The 20,893-nt window shown below is 38.2% G+C and overlaps 1 protein-coding gene across 13 annotated transcripts in view; it reads left to right on the forward strand.

Moving 5' to 3' along the window:
• Positions 1-20,893, forward strand: part of LDB3 (LIM domain binding 3) — a 114,760-nt gene that overhangs the window by 27,106 nt on the left and 66,761 nt on the right. For all 13 annotated transcript variants that reach the window (XM_072931438.1, XM_072931439.1, XM_072931437.1 and 10 more), the window contains one exon: positions 10,576-10,727. In XM_072931438.1, coding sequence (XP_072787539.1) covers positions 10,576-10,727 — 152 coding nt within the window. The remainder of the gene's footprint in view (positions 1-10,575; positions 10,728-20,893) is intronic.

Below are 20,893 nucleotides of genomic sequence, written 5' to 3' on the forward strand. Positions count from 1 at the left end.
AAAGCATTGATCGTGCTACACTTGGTGTTTCCAAGTACAGGTAATCACCTGAAAGAAATAGGAATGTACAGAGGGGTGAGAGCTGGGGGGAACATATGTGGTCAGCATCTTCAAGGCCCTTCTTGAAGCACTTAATTCAAACATATGTGCTCTGGAAGAAAAACACTGCCCTGTCTTTTTGCTGCTTACACCAGGAAATGGTGAACACCAAATCTAGGTGAGATAAAATAGGGAAGAATACCCAAAAATGAATTGGCAGAAATGTTGGTGCCCAAGTTAACAGGTAAAAGTATCACTAACCAGCAATATCAGTACCACAGGCAGATCTTTAGGATGGCTTTTGCAGGGGCCTTTTGGTTTGGCAGAAATTGTTCATTCACAATTGATGGGGTGCCCACTTTGCTGTCTGTAATTGAAATGACAGATGTTTTCTATTGAGTCTCTGGAATGCAGCACAAAATAAAGTTGATGAATGTATTAAGATGGGATATGTCTTAGCATTCCCAATGAGACTGGAAGCTTTCTAACCCTCACCTGTTAATCAGCAGGGTGAGCAGCACAGAAGGGGAAGGGCTGTTCATAACATGATGCCAGCTGGAGAGGAAACTCTGATCAGGCTTCGCTTCCTGCCTTAACACCTTCTTTCAAGTGCTGGTTATAATCATAGGCTTTGCAAGTTGGAATCCCCTTCCACACGCACCTGTGCTGGGTAATGCCATGAGGAATTAAAAACATGTCAGCACAAACAAGGCTGCAGAAAATACAAATAGAAAGCCAGTACCTTATCCAAAGATAATTCAGGCTCCACACACTCTGCTGAATTAAGAATGGTGAGATGAAAGATTCCTGCCTTTCTCTAAAATGAAATATTCCCAAGAACAGCTTTTCTTCTAGTCATTGGGGATTTTGGAATCAAATTTCAGTCTGAAAATTGGGCATAAACATAGAAGACATGGTGCAGTGGAGGTGAGTGGCATTGTTTGGAACTTCAAATTCAATATCCCTTTAAATGAAGAGCCATTCATCATAGGTGAATATTTACTAGCTGAGGTTTTTAATTTCTTTAAGAACCTTCTTCTAAAGCTGCTTATAGCTTCTGAACTTTATGGGATATTCCTGTTAAAACCATATTTTATTACATAAACATTTGGTTCATAAACAGTAATTGTGTTTAATGAAGACTTTTGGTAAATTTTCATAACATAATGTCTTTTTTTTTTAATGTTTTGTGAAAGATATTTGCTTCCAATTCTCCCTAGAAAAAGGTGCAGGCTGGGAAGGGGAGCTGATGAAGCAGTACTCTATGGAGAAAGAAGACACTCAGCCTAGGTTACTTTTGTGTATAGCACAGCAAGCTGATCTTCTTTTTGACCAGAAATTAAACAAACAGTAGTAGTTGAACCAAAAATTAGTGTATCTTTCTCAATAAATGATGCTTCTTCCATCTTAGTAATTTAACTTTTTTTTAATATTGAGTCTTTAAATAGCCTTTAACTGCAGACAGTATATTACTACAATTCACTTCTATTATTTTATTTTGTCTGTAAACAGGAAACCTTTCTAAAGTCACTTTTTTTTTTTTTTTAAAGTTATGGAAAATACTACTTGCAAAAAACCCACAGGAAATCACTTATTGAAAACTTGTCAGCTTAAAACTGCTCTATGCACTGAAGTCACTGAAAAATATGTGGGAAGATACTGCACGTACGCAAGGCGGGATTCTAAAGCTAAGAGATGTAAAATTCACCTAGAGAGATGCTTTTACCTTCCAGAACCATCCATGTCACTGATTTGTTGTTTATCAAATAAAATCATGTGCATGTGTGTGTTCTTATACTATGCAAGCTCTCAGTGGGAAATATTTGTAGATTGCTGTACCCAATACTTTAATGGGTTAATATGCCCAAAACTAACATTGGCATCCTCATACTATCAATAAAGTTCAATCCTTGTCCTCAGAAATAGCCACATTTCTCCTCAGGGATGCTTTCCTTTTTGAAAATGAAGAAAATCAAGATCCTTCATTTTTAAACGTTCAGATTCTTTTACTTTACCATAACAATCTTCAATGAAACATGTTTTCCCTTTTAGATTTGAGATTATATCAATATTTGCAGATTATTTCCTGTTAAACAAACATGATTCCTGTGGTTTACCAAGGAAATTGGCCTCTCTGGGTTCAACTGATCACTGCTAGGAAAACAAGTTTAAGTAATTACATTTTAACAGGTACAAGAAATATCTTAAATCTCAATGATTTCCTAGCTTCCTGAAACATCCAAAAGTGTATGTACCTGTTAAATGTGTTAAAATTTTGTTTTACTTGGTACGTCTTCAAATTTCTAGGGATCCTGCTGGGATGCCTGGCGGGATGTCATGTTATGCATTAAATGTGAAACATCCTATTACAGAAGAAATTGGCATTGCACTTTCTTAGGGGAACTTTACTTCTATTCTGTTTTATTCACTTTGATCTTAAAAAGAATTCTTCACTCTCTGAAGTTTGAAGCCTTGCTTTTGTTTATTCTCTCACAGAACTTTGGTGAATGCTCCAGGTACAAAACAGTTATTCCTGTGAATAAAGAAAGTGTTTGGGGAGGCATTGATGCTGTAGGCTGGCAGCTTAATGCTGGGCCCTCCACTTGGAACACGTTCCTGTCGGGCACTATGGCCTCCTAAAACCTTAGATGTGAAAGTAAGGGCATGATACCAAGTGCAGTTCCTGCAAATTTAGTTCTGATTCAGCACCTCTGTCACTGTGGACATGTGTGACATCTCATTTTCCTTCATAAGCTGCCAGCTGGTGTGTGCTATGCTGTTCTACCCTCTGTAAGTGAAGCACAGAGCTCAGTACTAAATACTTCTGGTCTAGAGACAGGACTGCTGTTTGCTGTGTCAAACTGGCAGCTCGTGGTTTAGTGAACAGACAAAGAATGACTCCCCTGCTATTCTGGTGGCCAGAAACAAAGAGAACTCAAACAAATGCATTTGAAGAACAATTAAATGTAATCCTGCATCCTTTTAATAAGTACCCTAATTTATAAGCATGAAAGAGCAGAAGAGTCACTTACATACCAGTCATATCTGTGCCAGAACCTCAGGGCTTGCTCAAAGCTATTTTAAGTTGCTTAATATCAGAAGTGGCTGAAGGCACTAACTGCCAAACTAAGCTGCTCAGTATTGTCTCAAATGCTCTTTTAGTCAGGCCTTACTGTTGCTGGACCAATCAAAAGCCTTTAAAGTTATAAAGCAGCATGATATTAGTTACCCACAATGAGATACATTAAGCAAAATTAACTTGAAAAAAAGAAAATCTTACCATAGTGACCAATAGCAAGACATAAACCCCTCAGTTTATTGCTAATGGTCGTAGGGGGAGACAAGATAAATTGTGTTTCTGTGAGCAGGTTAAAAAGCTGCACAGAATGTAGAATTCAAGAAGCTGAAAATGAAGCAGGTAATATTGATGACTGAGATGTGTCTGCTTGAAACACAGAAAAACATCCCACCTTATACAACTGCTTTAAAATGAATTCAAATTTGAAAAGGAGAAGCAGGGATGAGGATGGGCAACCTTTGAAGAAACTTGTCTGTTCTGATCCTGCAGTCACTTGGAAGCTGTGTGTATATTTGCTGCAGGGGGTTGTCCTGTGGAAGCTGACAGACCAGCTCACACATGGGGGCTGCAAGAATACTAAGAATCAGTACCTCAGTTTTATTCTGTGTTTTGATTTGCATTCAGATTTTTTAACTCCTTGATACTAAATAAGAACTCAGTCACTTGTTTTTCAAAATGTGTTGTGTCAAATCAACATTTGTCATTATATGACTCACCTGTTTGCTTCCATTTAATTCCTGTGAGATACACAGCACACACTATCTTGGCACAGTGTGTGATGGTAACTGAGAACAGACTGAATACATGTAACATTTGAATAAAGACTGGGAGAAGAAATATTACTGTTAGTCATACCATACACAATATAAAGAGCTGTGTAACCTTCTAGTTACACCAACACATCCTATTAAAAAGCCACATTCACTCTTTTACTGTCATTTATATAGTTGGTGTAACAGAGCAGTCAAGCTAATCTATCAAGCTAATCTCCAAAGTCCACAATATTGCAATATTGTGCTTTTTTGCTTTTTTTTTTTTTTTTTTTTTTTTTTTTTTTTTTTTTTTAGCAACAAAGGATTGAAAATTTTCCCATAAGATAACGTGGAGGTTGGGCAGGGAATGAAATGATTTTACAAATAGGAACAGGTGTATTCACACTGCCTCTCAAAACATCCCCCAAAGCCTTGCCTAGGGCAATTCCCTAAGTATGCCTAGGTGCTTCTTTTCATTTCACAGCTGAAAGTCTTTTACATTTGGCTTATTTTCATCACCTGAGTCTAGATAGCTTGGTAGGAAGGGCTATCATCTGTCTGTCTTCTTCCTTGAAGAGACTATATATTGTGTGTGAAAAGCAGGCTTGTGAGTGATGTTAAATGTGAGGGAAACTTTTGGTGTTAATCAAGGTGGTATCAGTCCAGCCTGGCTTGGTGCTCCTGAGAATGAGGTAAGATGGCTGGTTTGAATGCCCCCAGCCCTTCTGCTGTTGCAGTACTGATTTCAGCACAGGGTGTCCTGAGTTGTAAGTGCTTTACTGTTCATCCCACAAAATCTCTGTGCTCCTGTGGCATTGTGATTCCTGGTACCCGGGAGAGGTAGATTAGAGTTATTTTGGGTGTTCTCACATGTATTATAATCTCCCTTCCTAGCTACAGATGAAGCAGAGCCTGAGAGGCCACTTCAGAGTGTCTTTGCAGCTTGCCAGTGCAGCTCTGTTTAGTGTAAATGGAATCTCTTCAAGGTGTCAGTGGCATATTTTGCACATGACATGAGTGTTCATTTAATGCAGTTCTTGTTGTCTTATTAAAAACAAAAAGAAAAAGCCAAACCAAAGCAACAAACACCACAGAAAGGAGAACCAAAAAATAAAGCCCAATAGAGAATTGAAAACAATGAGACATATCATTCAGGCAAATGGTAGCTGCAAAATTGAAGTTTTCCTTAGGTTTGGTTAGTGCTACATGCAAGGATGTTAGTTTCAGGGTTTCCCAGAGTCTTGTCTTTATATTTAATTGTTCTTTCTCAGATGTCCTATCTGATGCAGAAAGGTATAAAAGCCATAGGATGCTTGCTTTATTGTATAGGTTATCTAGGCAGTTTCTTTTCTTGCTTATGCTTGTGCCTTCTGGCAGTATGTCGAATGAAATGGTGAATTTCTGCCTGATCACTTATCCCAGTGGGTCTTATTCATTTTCTTTGCGTGTTTTTCTTGTCCAAAATTGCCTTCTGTTTTCTAAGAAAAAACCCACTGTTTTCCCTTGGGGCTCTTATGCTTTTATTGTGGGAACAGGAATGGCAAGTGACTCGTTTAGGAAAAAATTATATAAATTTCCTCAGCTTTCTTACTGGGGGAGAGGAAGAGATGTCTCTGGCCTAGAGGTAACTGCTTGGATTCATGTGGGCATTCAGCGACTGTTTTGCAGTGGAATCTCAAAGCATGTCTCTCCTTTCACTAGGTCACGCTCCTCTGTATAAAGAGAGGAAGTTTTGCAGGCACTTAGAGCCTCAGAGCTTAGAATTACTTTGAGAGTTTGTTGGAATCTTCTATGCAAAAAAATACTTGCATAAATACAATGGGGAGAGATTTAAATGCTCTTTGTCTATAGAGGAAATATATTGTCCCTTAGTCTCTGTCCAACCCTTTTCTTGAAAGAACACATTATAGTCTCTGATTTTCTGATTATGGGAAAGAACATTTCCTTTTAATTATTTCTTCTATTCCAGAGATCTTCAAGAGGAGAGGGTATTAATTCTCTGTGCTTTTGCACATTTCTAATGCTAGTGAATATCTGATATTCTGAAATGTTGTAATTAAATGAGAAGCAGAAAATATAAACTGTTGATTTTGGGGTTGAGGTCAGGATGGAGTCAGGCATAGCTCAAGTGCTGGAAAAAGAAGAGGCCCTGGCTAATGCTGCAGGCTACATTAGCAGCTTCTCATTTGTGTAGGCCTTCCTATGTATTTTTGTCTGCCTTGTAAATTAGGAGTTCCTTGGGGGTAGGAAAACTGTGTCCATCCATCTGTTTGCACAAGCATTCTCGTTAGTATTTGAACACTGATCCACTCAAATGCTGCCTGATCCCTGTCTCTTCCCTTTGGAGTGGAGTTGAGGGGGCTTGGCTGGCAGCATGTGCAGTTCTCAAGGTGGTGCAGCAGCTGCTCTTTGTATGCTGCCTCCCAGAGCTCCTGCTAAGTAGTATTTACTGTGAACGCAGTGCAGGCGAGTTTTTTTAGGGCACAGCTGTCACTGTGGTACTATATATTCACGCAGTGTACCCATCCGCTCACAACAGAACGTAGTAAGAATTCTCTGTAGTGTGTTGGAAGGAACATGTGATACTTCCAGCCTGCCAACTTGCTTTAAGCTGGGGATGTTGGAAGTCAAATCTCTGTCTTGTAGGAAATTTGTAAGGGCTGAACATTCACATCTCTGAAGCAGCACATATTCCTCTGCTTTTTTGAGAGCAGTGTGATGCTTGGTTTTTCAAGACAAAATCTGTGCTTGGGCTTGAGGCACTAAAGAACTACTATTAAAATTAGATCTGTTGGTGTTACCCTGGATTGGGTTTTGTAAATCAATTGACAGAAATAGCTGTACCCTGAAACTCTGATGAATGTCTCACTGTAGCATTAAATAAAAGCATTTGCAGCACCTAGCAACTGCAAGCTATGTTGTAATCCGTGCAAGTGAGTTAAGATTATTACAAAGGTTTTCTGAAATAATTCTGTCTAGAAGTTTCCCAGAGATTTGCTTTAGGAAAAAAGTTTGGTGCTCAAATTGAAAAATGCATATTTATCCTTGACAGTAGTGTATTTCTCTAAATTTGTTACTTTTGTTAATAGAAGAGAAGCTGATATAAGAGCCAAGTAGAATTTGCTGTGTAGAGAGATCTGGGTTTCCAGTCTAATTCCAAGGTTAAATTAGCATTTGTCCTTCAAAAATATTTTCAAAAAATATTTTTAAAGAGAAAGTATTTACTCAAGATTAGAAAGACACAGTGATCTCTTCTCTGTTTGTGATTTATATTTAGTAAATGTTTTAGTAGATCAGAGATGAAATTTCAAAGGAAAATACCAACAGATAAAAGATAAACTCTTTGCATTCCATTCCTTTCAGCTGGATCTTTAGAAATGGGAACAAGATAGTCTTGAATGTGCCTTGACACTTCAGATCTGTCTGCCCTGTATCTCCATCTGCACACTGGGATTTTGTTCACAACAATTACTGACTGCTCTCGATGTCTGCTGGGAATGCATACTGTGACTTCACTTGGAACACTCACAAAGATGTCTCTCAGGTTCTAAATAAAATACATGTAATTTTGTACTTTGATTTTCATGTTTCATACAGATTATGCATCCAGTCTTTAATAATGCCTTCTATATAAAATTCTACAGGCCCAAATAATCTAGTGTGCTTTTAACCACTGGGAAAACCATGAGAAGAAGTCATTCTTTCGTGGTACCTACTACTTGTCTGAATTGCAGATACAATAAATTAGCTCTATCTTTTATACTTGCGAGTCTTGCTGTCTGTGAAGTAAGGATAAGCTGAATTTTAGAGGTACAGTGACATCAATGGTGTGCTGTACCCTGAAACTGGAATTAAAAAAAAAGAATTGTGTTAAAGAATCCCACCCAGAATTTGCTACCCTTATACTTAGCTGAAGAAATTGAAGCCCTTTCATTTCCTGGGGGCCTGACTGAGCCATGATTGAGACTGTTTCCTTTTCTTTCCCAGTATGGTGCTCCTAGAGCTACTTGCCTCAGAAACAGTGTTGCAAAGTTAGAAAGTCATCACAAATTCAGAGTTACTGAGGACTTTCTCTTTGAGAGATTCTTGTGATTAATATTTTTTCATTTAGGTCATATTTTCTAAAATATTAGGCAGAAAATATCCCATGAGAAGAAGTGAAATTAGGTCGCTCATTACAACCATCCCCTCCCTCTAAAACTCTTAATTCTAGGAGGGTTGTAGTTGCTGTGTCATTATTTTAAGGTATAGCATTTACCTGTAGGGCTGCTAAAAGCAAAAGTCAGAGCAAGTGAGAGGGAAGGAGGTGTGTTAGAGCTGTGTTAAACTAGCCCCAGATCTAGAGTGTGGTATCCTGTCTCTGGAAGCTCTGCTTCTCTGGGCTTATTTTGTTTGAGGCATCACTTAAGAGTGGAAGGAGAGACAGATGTCTTGAGTAAGAATACCCAAATGATGGCAGATGTTTGACTTTCAGGAACTGGGTTGGTGCTCAAAAACAAGTCTTTGTTTTTGACAAGAAAAACGTGTGTGGGTGGGGAGTGTCCCATAATTTGAAACCAGCATCATACAGTTAATATTCTGTGGCATGAACTTCTATGTTTCATGAGGAGGTTAAAAGTGATGTCGTAGAAGAGTGATCTGTGAAGATTATTTATTTAAAAAAGGATAATTTGAAAAAGACAGAAGTGTCCTACTTGATGGATTCAAGTCTTACTGACTCATTTGTCTGAGTTTGGCTTTAGTTTGCTTTTTGCCCCTTTTTTTACCTTCTATTGCAGATTCTATTTCTCAACATATTTGTGGGACTGAGCAGGGAAGGATTTTTGAGTAACTATACAAGTACATGTGGGTGTACAAATAATCCATATTCTTTATGGGCTTCTGGATTCTGTGTACTTGGCACAATGGAAGTCAATCAAATGCATAGAAGCTCATGTTTGTATAACAGGTTAGAAAAGCTGTGCTTGTAACACAGATCTTTTGGGTTTGTTTGGTTTTTTGTTTTTGTTTTTTTTTCTTGTGAGGGTGCATTGGACTGCAGAATAGATCTCTATCTTTGAAACTACCACAAAATATTTCCCCCATCCATCAATTCCTTAACACCAGGAAAATACATTGGGGAATAGTACTGCCGTCCATTATCAGTTAACTCTGCTTGCATGAGAACATTGTATCTGTGGCTGTCCTTCACTCAGAAAACAGAACTCTTTGCTTCCATCTCAAATGAAAAGGTATTAAAACTTGTCTCTTGCAGTCAAATTAATTCCTGGAATTGCTTGCAGTGCCTAATTCCAAAGTAATCTTTACTTTTAAATAGTCTGAGTATCCAGGGTGCTGTGTACTGGAGCATTGTGATACTAGAGCTAGTGTTCTAATAAACTGACACCTCCCATTGTCAGACTACACTGTCAATTGGACTTCTGGCCTCAATCCTGAGCAACTTTTATAGTGTGTTAAGAAAGGGCTTTTTCGGTCTTTTGCTTATTCATCTTTGCCAGTAAAGCACATGAGAAAACAGTCTAGGGAATTGTTTTGGAAGGAGGTCTTTTTTAAGTATGTATGTTTTTATAAGTGACTAGAAATTTGACTTCATGGTGTCAGCCTGGCAGAATTCACAGGGGACTTTTGGCTCATAATCAAACAGATCTTTATTTTATGTTCACTGTACTGAAGGAACAGAATTTTTGAATGAAGCCTTTGTTGTAGTACTTTAGATTATCCTTGGATTTTTTAATGAGGAATGTAAGGAAATGAGTTTCTAAGAAAAAAGACCTATAGCTTATATCCATGCTCTTTCTGTACTGGATGCTGAAAGCAGAGGACAACTCTGGTGTGTTCATTAAAATTTGCCTGGCTGATGGTGGATGAAGGCTTTTCTGGTTTAGAACTGTACTGGTGTTACCCATACAGAAGCTGAGAGGCTCTGTAAAATTGAGATCAGGGTGCTTTCCATTTGGAGAAGATGCAGTTCACAAGCCGACTGGAGCCAACAAAATGTCTTGCCACAGTGAACAAACAGAACTTCTGGACCGTTGCATCAGTTGTTGGGCTTGTGGTTGCAGCACTGTGGTTTCTTATTTCTGAGAGTGCTGGCCCTTGGAGTGTGAGGTCCAACAGGTTGGTGAGGTGGGCACATAGCAATTGGTGTTAGTAATGGAGCTGCAATTGTATATGGGTATAGTTAAGTAGAATAATTTCCTCTGAAGTTTGCTATGAAAGAAACAAAGTGTGCCCAAGGCCACTCACACATATTAATTTTCCATCCCTTCAATAAAATTAATTAATTTGGGAAAAACGGCTTTTAAGAGGGAAAATACAATAAAATCATGCAGTGGATAGTGGTTCATTCATTTTCTGCTTCTGAGTAATATCTCTATATACTGCTGCTGTATATTGAAAATTATCCCCTTGAGATAGTGATAATAGATGGTAAGGGAACCACCACACTGGGCTTAACCTCTCAAAATGGAAGTAACAAGAAGTAGATGGTGTCCTGGAGCTTTGTGAGTTAGCTTTGATTTGTTTAATTGCCATTAATTTTGGTTTTTCACCCATACAATAATGGATAAAGCTATTGTTGTGTCCATTTGTGTATTTTTTTGCTGTATCTATTCTGTACTATAATTCTGGGCAAGTTCTTCAGCTGTTTTGGATATAGAATGACTTATCAGGATAAGACATTTTCCTTTGTCTTTTCCCACACAGATCACCCCTGGCAGCAAGGCAGCACAGTCACAGATGAACCAGGGGGACCTTGTCGTGGCTATTGATGGAGTCAACACTGACAGCATGACCCACCTGGAGGCCCAGAACAAGATCAAATCAGCCAGCCACAACCTAAGCCTCACTCTGCAGAAGTATGTTGGAATAACTTAAACTCTTTGTGTTCTTAAAGACAGACTATGAAACTTAAGACTGAAGGTTGCAAGCGTTTTACCCCTGTCTGTTAGATTTATTTGAAGTGCTCATAGCACAGATATGAGATGAAAAGCCAAAATCTGCTCTGACTCTTGTAGAAGTCAGCATGGATTCCTACAGAAATCAAATGGTTAGGTTGAGTGTATCCATGTGGGATTTAGTCTATTGAATACAGGGGTAATCTCATATCCATTCTAGGTTCTGTTAAATTAATCCAACGGTGATGCTTCTTTTGGTTATCCTCACGTGGGCAACACAATTTAGTTTGGCTAATTTATGAACAGCTGTCTCAGAGACAACAAACAGAACAAGTGTTACAGGTCTGGCATCTGTAATTTTGAAAGTCTACTCTATATCTGACTCAATAAGAAAGGTGTAGCCCAAGTGCAGGAAAGGGAGGCAGTAGAACATGGAGAGGGCAGGTTTTATCATAGAGATGTGATAAAAGTTGCCTTGCCATTAAGAAAGCAGTTAATAGGTTTTTTAATTTCTGCTCGTTAATGTTGCTTCCAAGGAAACTTGTTCTCAAGTTAGATAACCTTGCATGGAGGATTTCTGTAATAAATGCATTAATATTTAAAGCATCATAATTATAGAAAGAGAAGCAGCTGCTAATGTTATTGCATTGTGAAGAAGATAATTTTTGTACAGGGTAGGCAAAGACAAGTACAGAAAGCAGACTGTAATGTGGAAGTACAATTTCTGAGAATATACCAAAGAATCTCATATATTAATGTGCAGAAGAGATAATCAGTATCAGGAACAGACTAATAGCTAAAGAATAAGGAGTTTAGATTAAAGTTTCCAAGACAGGACAGGGTACTATTAAGCAAAATATGTACCTGATTTTCCCCCATGGCTTTGTCTTCGAGTGTTCCAGATAGAATAGAAAATCACTACGTTGATGCATGTAGTTGAATTCTCATCCTGTCACCCGCTCCACTTCTTTTTTCTTCACTCTGAGTTATAGTTATTACAGATTAGTTATTAGTTATTACAAATATATGTATGATACCTTTTTTTATGAAGATTTAGATTATTCTGAATATTTTTTATTTGAAAGTTAAGAAAAATCCTTTCCGATTGTTAGAATGTCTGTCTGCTTTTCTGTTGAACCTTTGTGGTTTTGCGTTGAGAAAACATTTCTTATTGTGCTTTGGATTGTTGCACATCTGGTATTAATTTTCCTGCATATTGAACCTGAAAATTTCTCCAGTGTGCCTCTATGGCCCTTGCATAAATGGTTTAACACTACAAATCAACAGCTCTTCTTACTCACAGAAGAATTTCCAAATTCATGACTAACAAATCCAGGTTGTCTTAATACATATCGCAAGAGGCAAGTCACTTAAAACAGTAATTTTGATCAAGTGTTGCCAGGGATATTTCATTTCAGTAATCATTGTGCTTTTTTATTTGCTGACCTCTAAATTACAACACCAGCAAATCTAGTGGCCACATAATAAAAAAAAAAAAAAAAGAGGAAACTTGTGGGAGTACCTTTATTAATTGCTTTCATCTCTATTTGTTGTTTCTTCTATTTTTTTAAGGCTTTCCCTGTCTCTTGGTTTCAAAATAATATATAATTCAAATACTCAAGTTGTATGGATAAAGAACAACCAAAGACAGCAATAATTGGGTGTTCCACAGACTGAAATATGCTTGCATAGATAATAGATGTAGATAAACTACAATCCATTTTGAAAAGAAGGAAAATGGCATAAAGTAAAATCAAATATTAGTAAGCACAAATAGATGATAAAATAGCCTTTTTTATCTAATGAAAATTTTCTCAGATTATGCTTTTGCTCTTAACTTACACAATTAACAGACTTTTCAGCTACTTTATGATGTGAGTTATTAGTTTGTCTTGGTGACCCATTCAGCCTCATTGGGAAAACCCAATGAAAAATACTGAAAAGTAATTTCTTTTTAATAATTTTTTTCTTAGATGACACAAAGCTATTCAAATAAGTTATGCTCAGAGGCATTAAACAGACTTTGCTTGGCACAATTCAGAATTTATAGAAGCTGAACCCTAGCAGCAAGTGATATTGACCAACTAGATGTACACATAGAACCCTATTAAAGATCCAACGTCTTGAACAAAAGGCATCTCCACTTGATTCAGGAAGTTATATTAATCTTGCCTTTAAAAATATTTTTTTCCCTGGTTAATTTACTCAAGGACAAAAAGACTGTCAGTTTATTCACCTGCCCAAAATGTACAATGCAATATCCTTTGTTCAGAAAAAAAAAAAATTACAAATATTGTGTTGGTGAAAAGAATAACATGAAAAGAAGGTAGCAGTGGCAAGGGACAGTAACTTTCAACCAAATAAGAAGACAACAGAAGAGTGGCAAAATCTCCTGGGACGTGGTTACCAGGAGAATGACTGTGCTAAGAGATCACTTTGACTTTTTTTAGACATGGCTTGCAGCAATGAAACTGGAGCAGTGTTCTACTAGTATGGAAAAACAGCCCTAGTTGCCATAATGAGCACAAAGATGGAAGTGCTGACTTATCCTATTTGTGTAAAAGTTTAGAAATCCTTTCCAATGGAAAAGGCATTAGGAGATTGACTGTTGTGATAGGAAAACTTTAGCTCTAAACTGTGGTGATATTGGACATGTATGTGAAGTAGTCACATGGCTCTACAGAATATGTTTCAAGGTCATGGAATGCCTTACCAGGCAATCTGTGGCTTGGTTTCGCTGTTACAGCACTGGAAGTAGAACTGATCTTGCTTGTTTTATCTGTAAGGCCATGGAAGAAGCAGTGGAATGTGAAATCTTGACGAAAATGCTCTGAGATAAAAAGCTTTTTTTTTTCCTAATGGTTCTTGGCTCTCAAGAGCAATGGCCTTTCCCTTTATTGGTCATGGCCGTGAAGGTTTCATGGGCATTGTTTATAACCTGACAGTTAAGACAGTGTTTGCTGCTGCTCACTTTTATTACAGCACTTCGTTCCCTGTGGACTTTTTACAGGGTGGGGAAGTGGTTATTGTTTTAATTTGGCTCTCAAAAAAAGCTGTACATGGTGTCAGCACTTGTGCAGGACATCCAACTGCAAGGCATCAATCATAGAAAAAAGGGAAGTGTTAAGAGCCCCCATTCATACTTGCCTGCCTAAACAATGGGATTTTGTGATTTCCTGTATGAATTTAGTTTCAATTCAAGTAGCACCTGCACTGTTCAAGGCACACTAACACAGACCTTGCATGAATGTTCAGTGCTGGCCTGAGTGGAGTTCTATTCATTTCAGCCATGGGTTCCGGAATTTGTGGATGTCAAGCGTTTTCTGACAACTGCCTTCCCTACCTCCCTCTTTAATTTGTTATCACTTCAACCATGCTTTATTTTCACATAAACACACAAAATTAGACTGGAAGTCTCACCAGCTATGCCAGAGGTTTGATCAGACAGCCAGAACTTGTTAGTGGCTTGAGCTGCATTGTCTGGCTGCTGATTTCTCTAGAGCCTGCAGTGTGCCTCCCTTTGCTGCATCTGGGAAGGGAAAAGATGCAGACAGGCAAGTGCTGGGAAGTTGAAGTATTTGGACCGTGCATGGAGAAAGGGGCCTGTGATCCAGTGATGTGGCAATGTCTGGAACCCTCCAGACTAGCACTGCTTCATTAAGTTTAGAAGACAAAGTACATCTAGGAAGTGAATTCTTTTTTGCTGAAGAAAAGAGCAGGAGTAAGAGGAGGAAACAAGTGTGTTCGGCACTGTGCATTATTACTCAGCAGAACTCCCATGAGGCACTCAGGCAAACCAGACTGATATTCTTAAGTGTTACATACCTCTATAGATGCAGCTTATTCCTTGGAAACCTGCATTGCTGTAGGTGTACTGAGGGGGGATTGGTGCTGGTTCTGCTGGACTGTGCTGTGGAAGGCTATGACATACTCTATAATGGCCTGGGTTGGGGTGGAAAAAAGACATTGCTTTGCTTTTAGTCTTTTTGTGACCTCCTGGAGTTCAGTTCTCAGTAATTTTTCAGTATCAGTTTCTAATCAGTTACTTGAGCTACACAGCTGCCCTCAGGCATTTTAATTCTAGGCCAGTCAAAGTTCATCTTTAATTGTCTGTCTGTCCCATAGATATTAGGCCATAAACATTGGATTGTGCAGTATTCAGTTCACAGTGAAAAATAAAATGCATGCAAAGTCTATTTTTATTTCATACAAACGGGTTTTTTTCTTAAATGCACATAAGTACAAAAAGAGAGCAGCATTATTTGTCAACATGTTTCACTGGAGCTTCCACAACATAACTCAAGTAATCTGATCAGCCTCCTTGGAAAGGATTCACCAAATGTACTGGCTTAGTTTTGGAAAGTGCTGTAACATGAGTGTGCCTCATTCTGCTGGCACAAACATTCCTGTGTCACTCTAAGGCTCCGCTTTGGCGTCACTCTGTGCTACAGGAGCAGGAGAGGTGGAGACTTCTGTGCTGGGTGCACATTGACAAAACTTCCCCCTCCCTGGGCGTGCCAGTGATGCTACCCTTTGCTTCCAGACAGTCACAATTGGCTGTCTTTTGCTGGAAAATCATGAGCTAAATGATTCTTTTCTCTACTGAAAGGGAAAGTGTCAGAGGCGAGGCTAGGAGAGACTTATGGTAAATATTTAATAGCTTTCCTTTTTTGTGCAGCACCAAAAGATGGCTGATCCTGCAGTATTTATTTCAGGCCTACTATAAATAAAGCATGTGGTGACAGCAAACTGCAAGCAAGAGGAACTCAGTGGTTATTGTAAACTGCTTTCTTTTGTCTGATGCTGGGTGTAGTAACCAATTCTGTGCATGTTTTAGGTCTGCTGATGGGCACATTTAAATCAGAACCAGAATACGGTTATATTTGTGCTCAGAAGAATTAAAAGATGGTATCTGTTCCAGTTAAGGGTAAATTGGCACTATATATACAATATTGATGAAAGCATGGTCTGAACTAGTTGGACTATCCAAAATATTAAGCACATTAGTAGAAAAAAGAACACTAATGGTGGATATGACACGCCATGCTAGTTAGCTTATGTTGCTTACACTGTGTGACTGTAGAACTTCTAAGTCATCTGCCACCAACAGCCAAGGTTTTTCTCCTTCCTTCTGGTGGTTCTGTATGCTTAAAGCATTAAGGAGGACACATCCCACTACTGGGTTAAGGAAGCTACACTGTATTACTGAGAGAGTTGGTCCTCTCTCACTCTGTGTGAAATAGAGGTGACTCCCATTGTGTGCCCAGTTGTCTCTGTATGCAGGTATGAGAGGACAGTAGGATTTGTTTATAGATGTCAGGCTATCATTTGGACAGCAGCTATTCTCTCTGAGTAGTAACATTTAGTGCTGGTGAAATTAATGAGCAGCTATTTCCATGGAAAATGAAATGAAATATCAATGTCAGTCACTGGAATAAATACAAATATATTCCTTACATGAGCAGTTTAATTTAGTGGATTGCTATTTACACTCACTGCATGAAGTGTCCTTGTTAGTTTTAGAAAAGAGCCTGGAAACTGTGGATATATGCCAAGGCTTTAAAGGGCAGTGAAGTTTTCATTGCAGCAAAATTTTGCTTAGGGATTAAAACTGTTCTCAGAGTGCACATCACTTCCCCCACTACCCCCCTCCCCCCCCATACCAGCTTAGATGTGAGTTTAAAATTCATCATTTTATGTGAGAAATATTTTCTGGATTCCCTAAAGATAATCTCCATGTGAATTCTTTCACATATTATATTTTACTCACCATGGAAAGGTCAGGATGGGTACCATGGGTCCATCTCACCAAAATCAGTTGAGCTGACACAGCTTAGTGAGTAAACATGGCAGTTGTATTGTTTCAAAAAAACGGTTCCTGTCTGCTTTCTGCAAGAAAGTTAGCCAAAATGTTACAATAGACAGCAAGGTCACAGTCTGTTCAGGCTGGGACCTTTTCCTATTAATGCTGATTAGTTTAAGCACAGTCATGGAAAAATGTAAATTGCACACTGTTGATACTGGAATGGGGGTAGTCAAAGTCTCAGATGCATTATTTGCATGGGAGGTGATGAATAAGCAGAGGAAATAACTTTGGTTCACTTCAGGTATTTTTCAACTATTAAACTATCAAATATTAAACTCTTTTTACTTAAATATTTGATACTAAAGTCTTCAAAACGTATGCTTACTTGGGAGAGGTGCATCACATCTTAAGACCAGGGTATGATCAGCTACATCCAAGAACTGAATCTTTATTCAGTGCATCTTCTGCTCTTTATTAATTATTACTAATTCTTTGCTTTATGTACTAGATCATTTCATAACCCAAACATTTTTTCTGATGATCTTAAATGAACAAGTCTTTTTATTATTTATATGTTTACCTTCAGTAGATTTTTTAGCATCTCTCGGTAATTATAAATAATCAATCTAATGATTAAATCATTAATAATAAATAATTATGCCAAACTTTAGGTTCTAAGTGAGCTTATGTATCTGAAGTTTTTATGCTATTAAGCCTTGATCCCTCTGATAAACCTGATTGCACTTCAGCCTCTTGTTTTTGATTCTGAACTGATATTATCTGTAACTAGGCAATGCCAATTCTGCAAGTAACCAATTTATTATTGGTGAGAGTAGTGGCTTCCTATTTAAAATTAATACCAATTTAGGTATTTCTGAATATTTCAGAAGTATTGTGGGTTTGTCTGCACTGCGCTGCACATAAATTTGGTATAAATTAATCTGTTTCTCCAACAATGGCAATATACATCTGCATACAAATTCAACCCACAACAGCATAAACAAGTTTTGTAATGGAATTAAATTTCCTTGGTTTGAATCCACTTTTTTTTATGGCTTACCCAAGTTTTCAATAGTGATATGTAGAGGAAATTTTTGGAAATGGTTTAAAAACAGGGCAAAGACAGGAAGGAGACAGAGAAATAACCTGCCTGAGTAAAGGTGTCCACACTCCTTGGAGGTTAAAGGTGCAGACACTCCTTGGAGCTTGCTGTGTGTCTTGGGTGAGTGCCAGGCATGTGCTCAGCATTCCTACTTGGTACTATGTGGATAACTGTCACCCCCGGGCAGAGCTGCAGGGATACTGGATAGCCTCCCTGTTTGCCCATAGAAGCTGCTGGGATGGAGGAATTTTAGGGTTAGTACCAAGTCAATTAAGAGCAGATGGAGGTGTTGGCAGCCAGTGGCTCCATTCAGGAGGGAACAAGCTGGAGGGCAGAATGTGGAGCAGTTCAGGAAAGGAGAGATTTCCCACAGCAGGGGAGGAGTTAGGAGGATGCAACAGGGACTGTGCAGATGCCAGAGAAGTAGAAAGGGTCAAAGAGAGATCAGGAGAGCCTTGGAAAAATCTCATCTATTCACATACTGGCTTCAGTTCACTTTCTTTCCTCTTTTCACAAAAATCTCCAGGGCTTCTTCCTTTTCACTTTCCCTTTCTATCCCTTAATATTTGTATTTGCCTCTGAATCAGATTCCTTCTAAGGGAAAATAGGTAATATATACTTCCAAACAGCTTTTTTATTAGATAGCTTCTCCCTTTTGGCTGATGCCCTCTCTGCCTCTCTCAAGCTTTTGTCCTTATGGTACTGTGGGCGTGAACATTAGGTCTGGAAAGAGTAATTGCCTAAGTTGCAGTCTGAGTGAAGCATAATGCAGGGAAATAATTAACAAATCAGTCATCCAACCAAATGCTTATATTTGCATTTGCCATTGATATATAGAGAGAAAAAGTGCTGGTGAAGTATTTTTCAAATTTTATTGCAGCCACAGATGATACCCTGAGAGAGGGAAAGGAGGTCTGAGCCTAGGCCCAGAGTGATCACAGTTGTATTTGAAGTACTGTGAAATGTTCAGGTCTTTGTCTTTGTGATTCTCATTGTCACTCTTAGTGACAATGAGAAGTTACTAAGAGTGCTTACTGAGGTCCCAGGCAGGACATAGAGAATTACACCACGGTATCATGGGACTCAAGATTTTCTGTGCAAGAGTTAGAAACAAGCAACAGCTTCTGCTTGGCTGCCTAATTCACTGGTTAGATGAAAACTTAACTGGCTCATTAGTATCTTGGCACTTATTAAAGGGACACCTCGAATTGATAACCATGAGTAATAGTTTTTCTTTTTTACACCTCTCCCTGGCACTCCCATCATCATTCCCAGCAAATTTTCAGGAGTATTAATGTATTAAATCATACATATATATCAGAAGCCCTATTCTATGTGAGTTTTTTTGCATCCTGCTCTGTGCTTACCTACTCCACTCCAGAATGCCTCCATTTCAGTTAGGTGATAGCTAAAGTAAGTAAAGTTTCTAACTCTAATTTAATCTGTTTTATTACCTTTCCAGTATGCTTGATGCCTTTTCATTTTCTAGTAGTTGAAATACTAGGATACAATCAAGAAGTGGTAAATAAGCGCTCATGTGTCATCAAATGACAAATGAAAAGGCATACTGTAGAAAAGAAATGTTGATTTTATTTGTCCTGAGAATTAGAAAAGATAAACACTGACTGGTGAAAATATGAAATAGAAAAAAGCCTCATGAAGATGAAAAAGAGATATTATCTCTATGATCATGTCACCTCTTTGCAGTACAATATTGTGCTCCCCTGAGGATGCAGTTTAAGCTGATAGTGCATCACAGAACCCCTTTACAGTCTTTTCTTAGGCAGGCAGTTGACTTAGGCAGCAGTTGCATTCCTCAGTGCAGTTGACTTATAATAAACCTTTGTTGTAAGTACAAAAATACCAGGATTGAAGTCAAGTGCTCTTCAATTAAAGACCAATTTAGGTGGGAGCAAGTAGAAATTCTGGCAGTCATTTGAGCAGTGCTATCAAAATTGAACTGCTTTGCAAAACTACATCCATCTTGGTTTTGAACTTCGTTAAAAAACAGAACCAGTACTGAGAGAGAGAAGAGGTGTATCTATGGAAGGGAGAAGAGTTTTAAAAAAATACCAGAATTATGTATTTTGTCATCATTAGAACTGTTCTAAGTCTTCATTTTGAAATGAGGTTTTTGTTTCTATCTTTAACTTGGAAAATACAGAAAATGTCTAAAAGTTGAAATCAAATTAAATACCTAAAAAAATAGTCTTGATTATTTTTCTTGATGAAAAATTTCAACATCAAATCTAAAATTATCACAATCATCTGTGAAATTTGGGCTTTCATCCTTCTCATGGCCCTACTGAGGAGGTACACCCTAAAGTATATGGAATAAAATAATTTTGCAATTGGTGGATTAAAATATAAACCTGGACACATATGTTTGCTACAGCGCCATCATCACTTGAAAAGCAAACTTCTGTTGCTGCAGGATTTGATCCATCTAGCAAGAGAGGGAGAAAAAAAATGTTCTGAACTTGCAGATGTTTTTCCTGGAGGAGTAATGACTCTTATGTAAATAATCACTTTATTCTGCAAGTGCATACAATTTCATTCCACAAATTGATTTCACCTCTTCTGCCCTTTTCTCTGGTGCAAGCCTCTGCTAGATCTAGCAAGCCTCATTATTCTGTTTTTAAATATCAAAGCTATAAATATCCAAGTCAGAGCTGTGTAGGAACATCGTTTTCAAGTAACATCTTGAAATCTCCAAGTTGGTGTCAAATACAAATCTTGCCTAACACTGTGAATGACAGATGTATGTTATTGCTAATATGGAAGAAATGCAGCTTTTTAGCATCATCTTCTGTGGGCAGGTAATGAGAGAGGAAAAACTAAACATACTATAAACATCAGAAGTGATGGAATAGTCTGGTAAATAAATTCTTTTGCTGCAATACAACTGTTTTCCAGTTAAGCATCAAACATGCAGTGTGTGGTTGTTTGCTCAACCTCTGTACATGGTAAAACCATATTTACAGTGCTGAGCAGCTCTGGCACTAAAATTCAACATCAGTGAGCAGAGCAGGGGAATACTTAACGTGGCATGCCCAGTCCCATCAATGTCACCTCACAGAAAACTCAGAAATTACAGTAATGGAAAGAGGAGCAGAATCATCCCCTAAATTTTTGTGTGCTCATAAACTCTCACTGTCAGTTTTCAGCTACCCAGTGTTATGGGCTGCAGCTGATTTTTTTCCTCTTTTTTTTCTGTCT

This window comes from Taeniopygia guttata, chromosome 6, assembly GCF_048771995.1.
Source record: "Taeniopygia guttata chromosome 6, bTaeGut7.mat, whole genome shotgun sequence".
Taxonomy (NCBI): Eukaryota; Metazoa; Chordata; class Aves; order Passeriformes; family Estrildidae; genus Taeniopygia; species Taeniopygia guttata.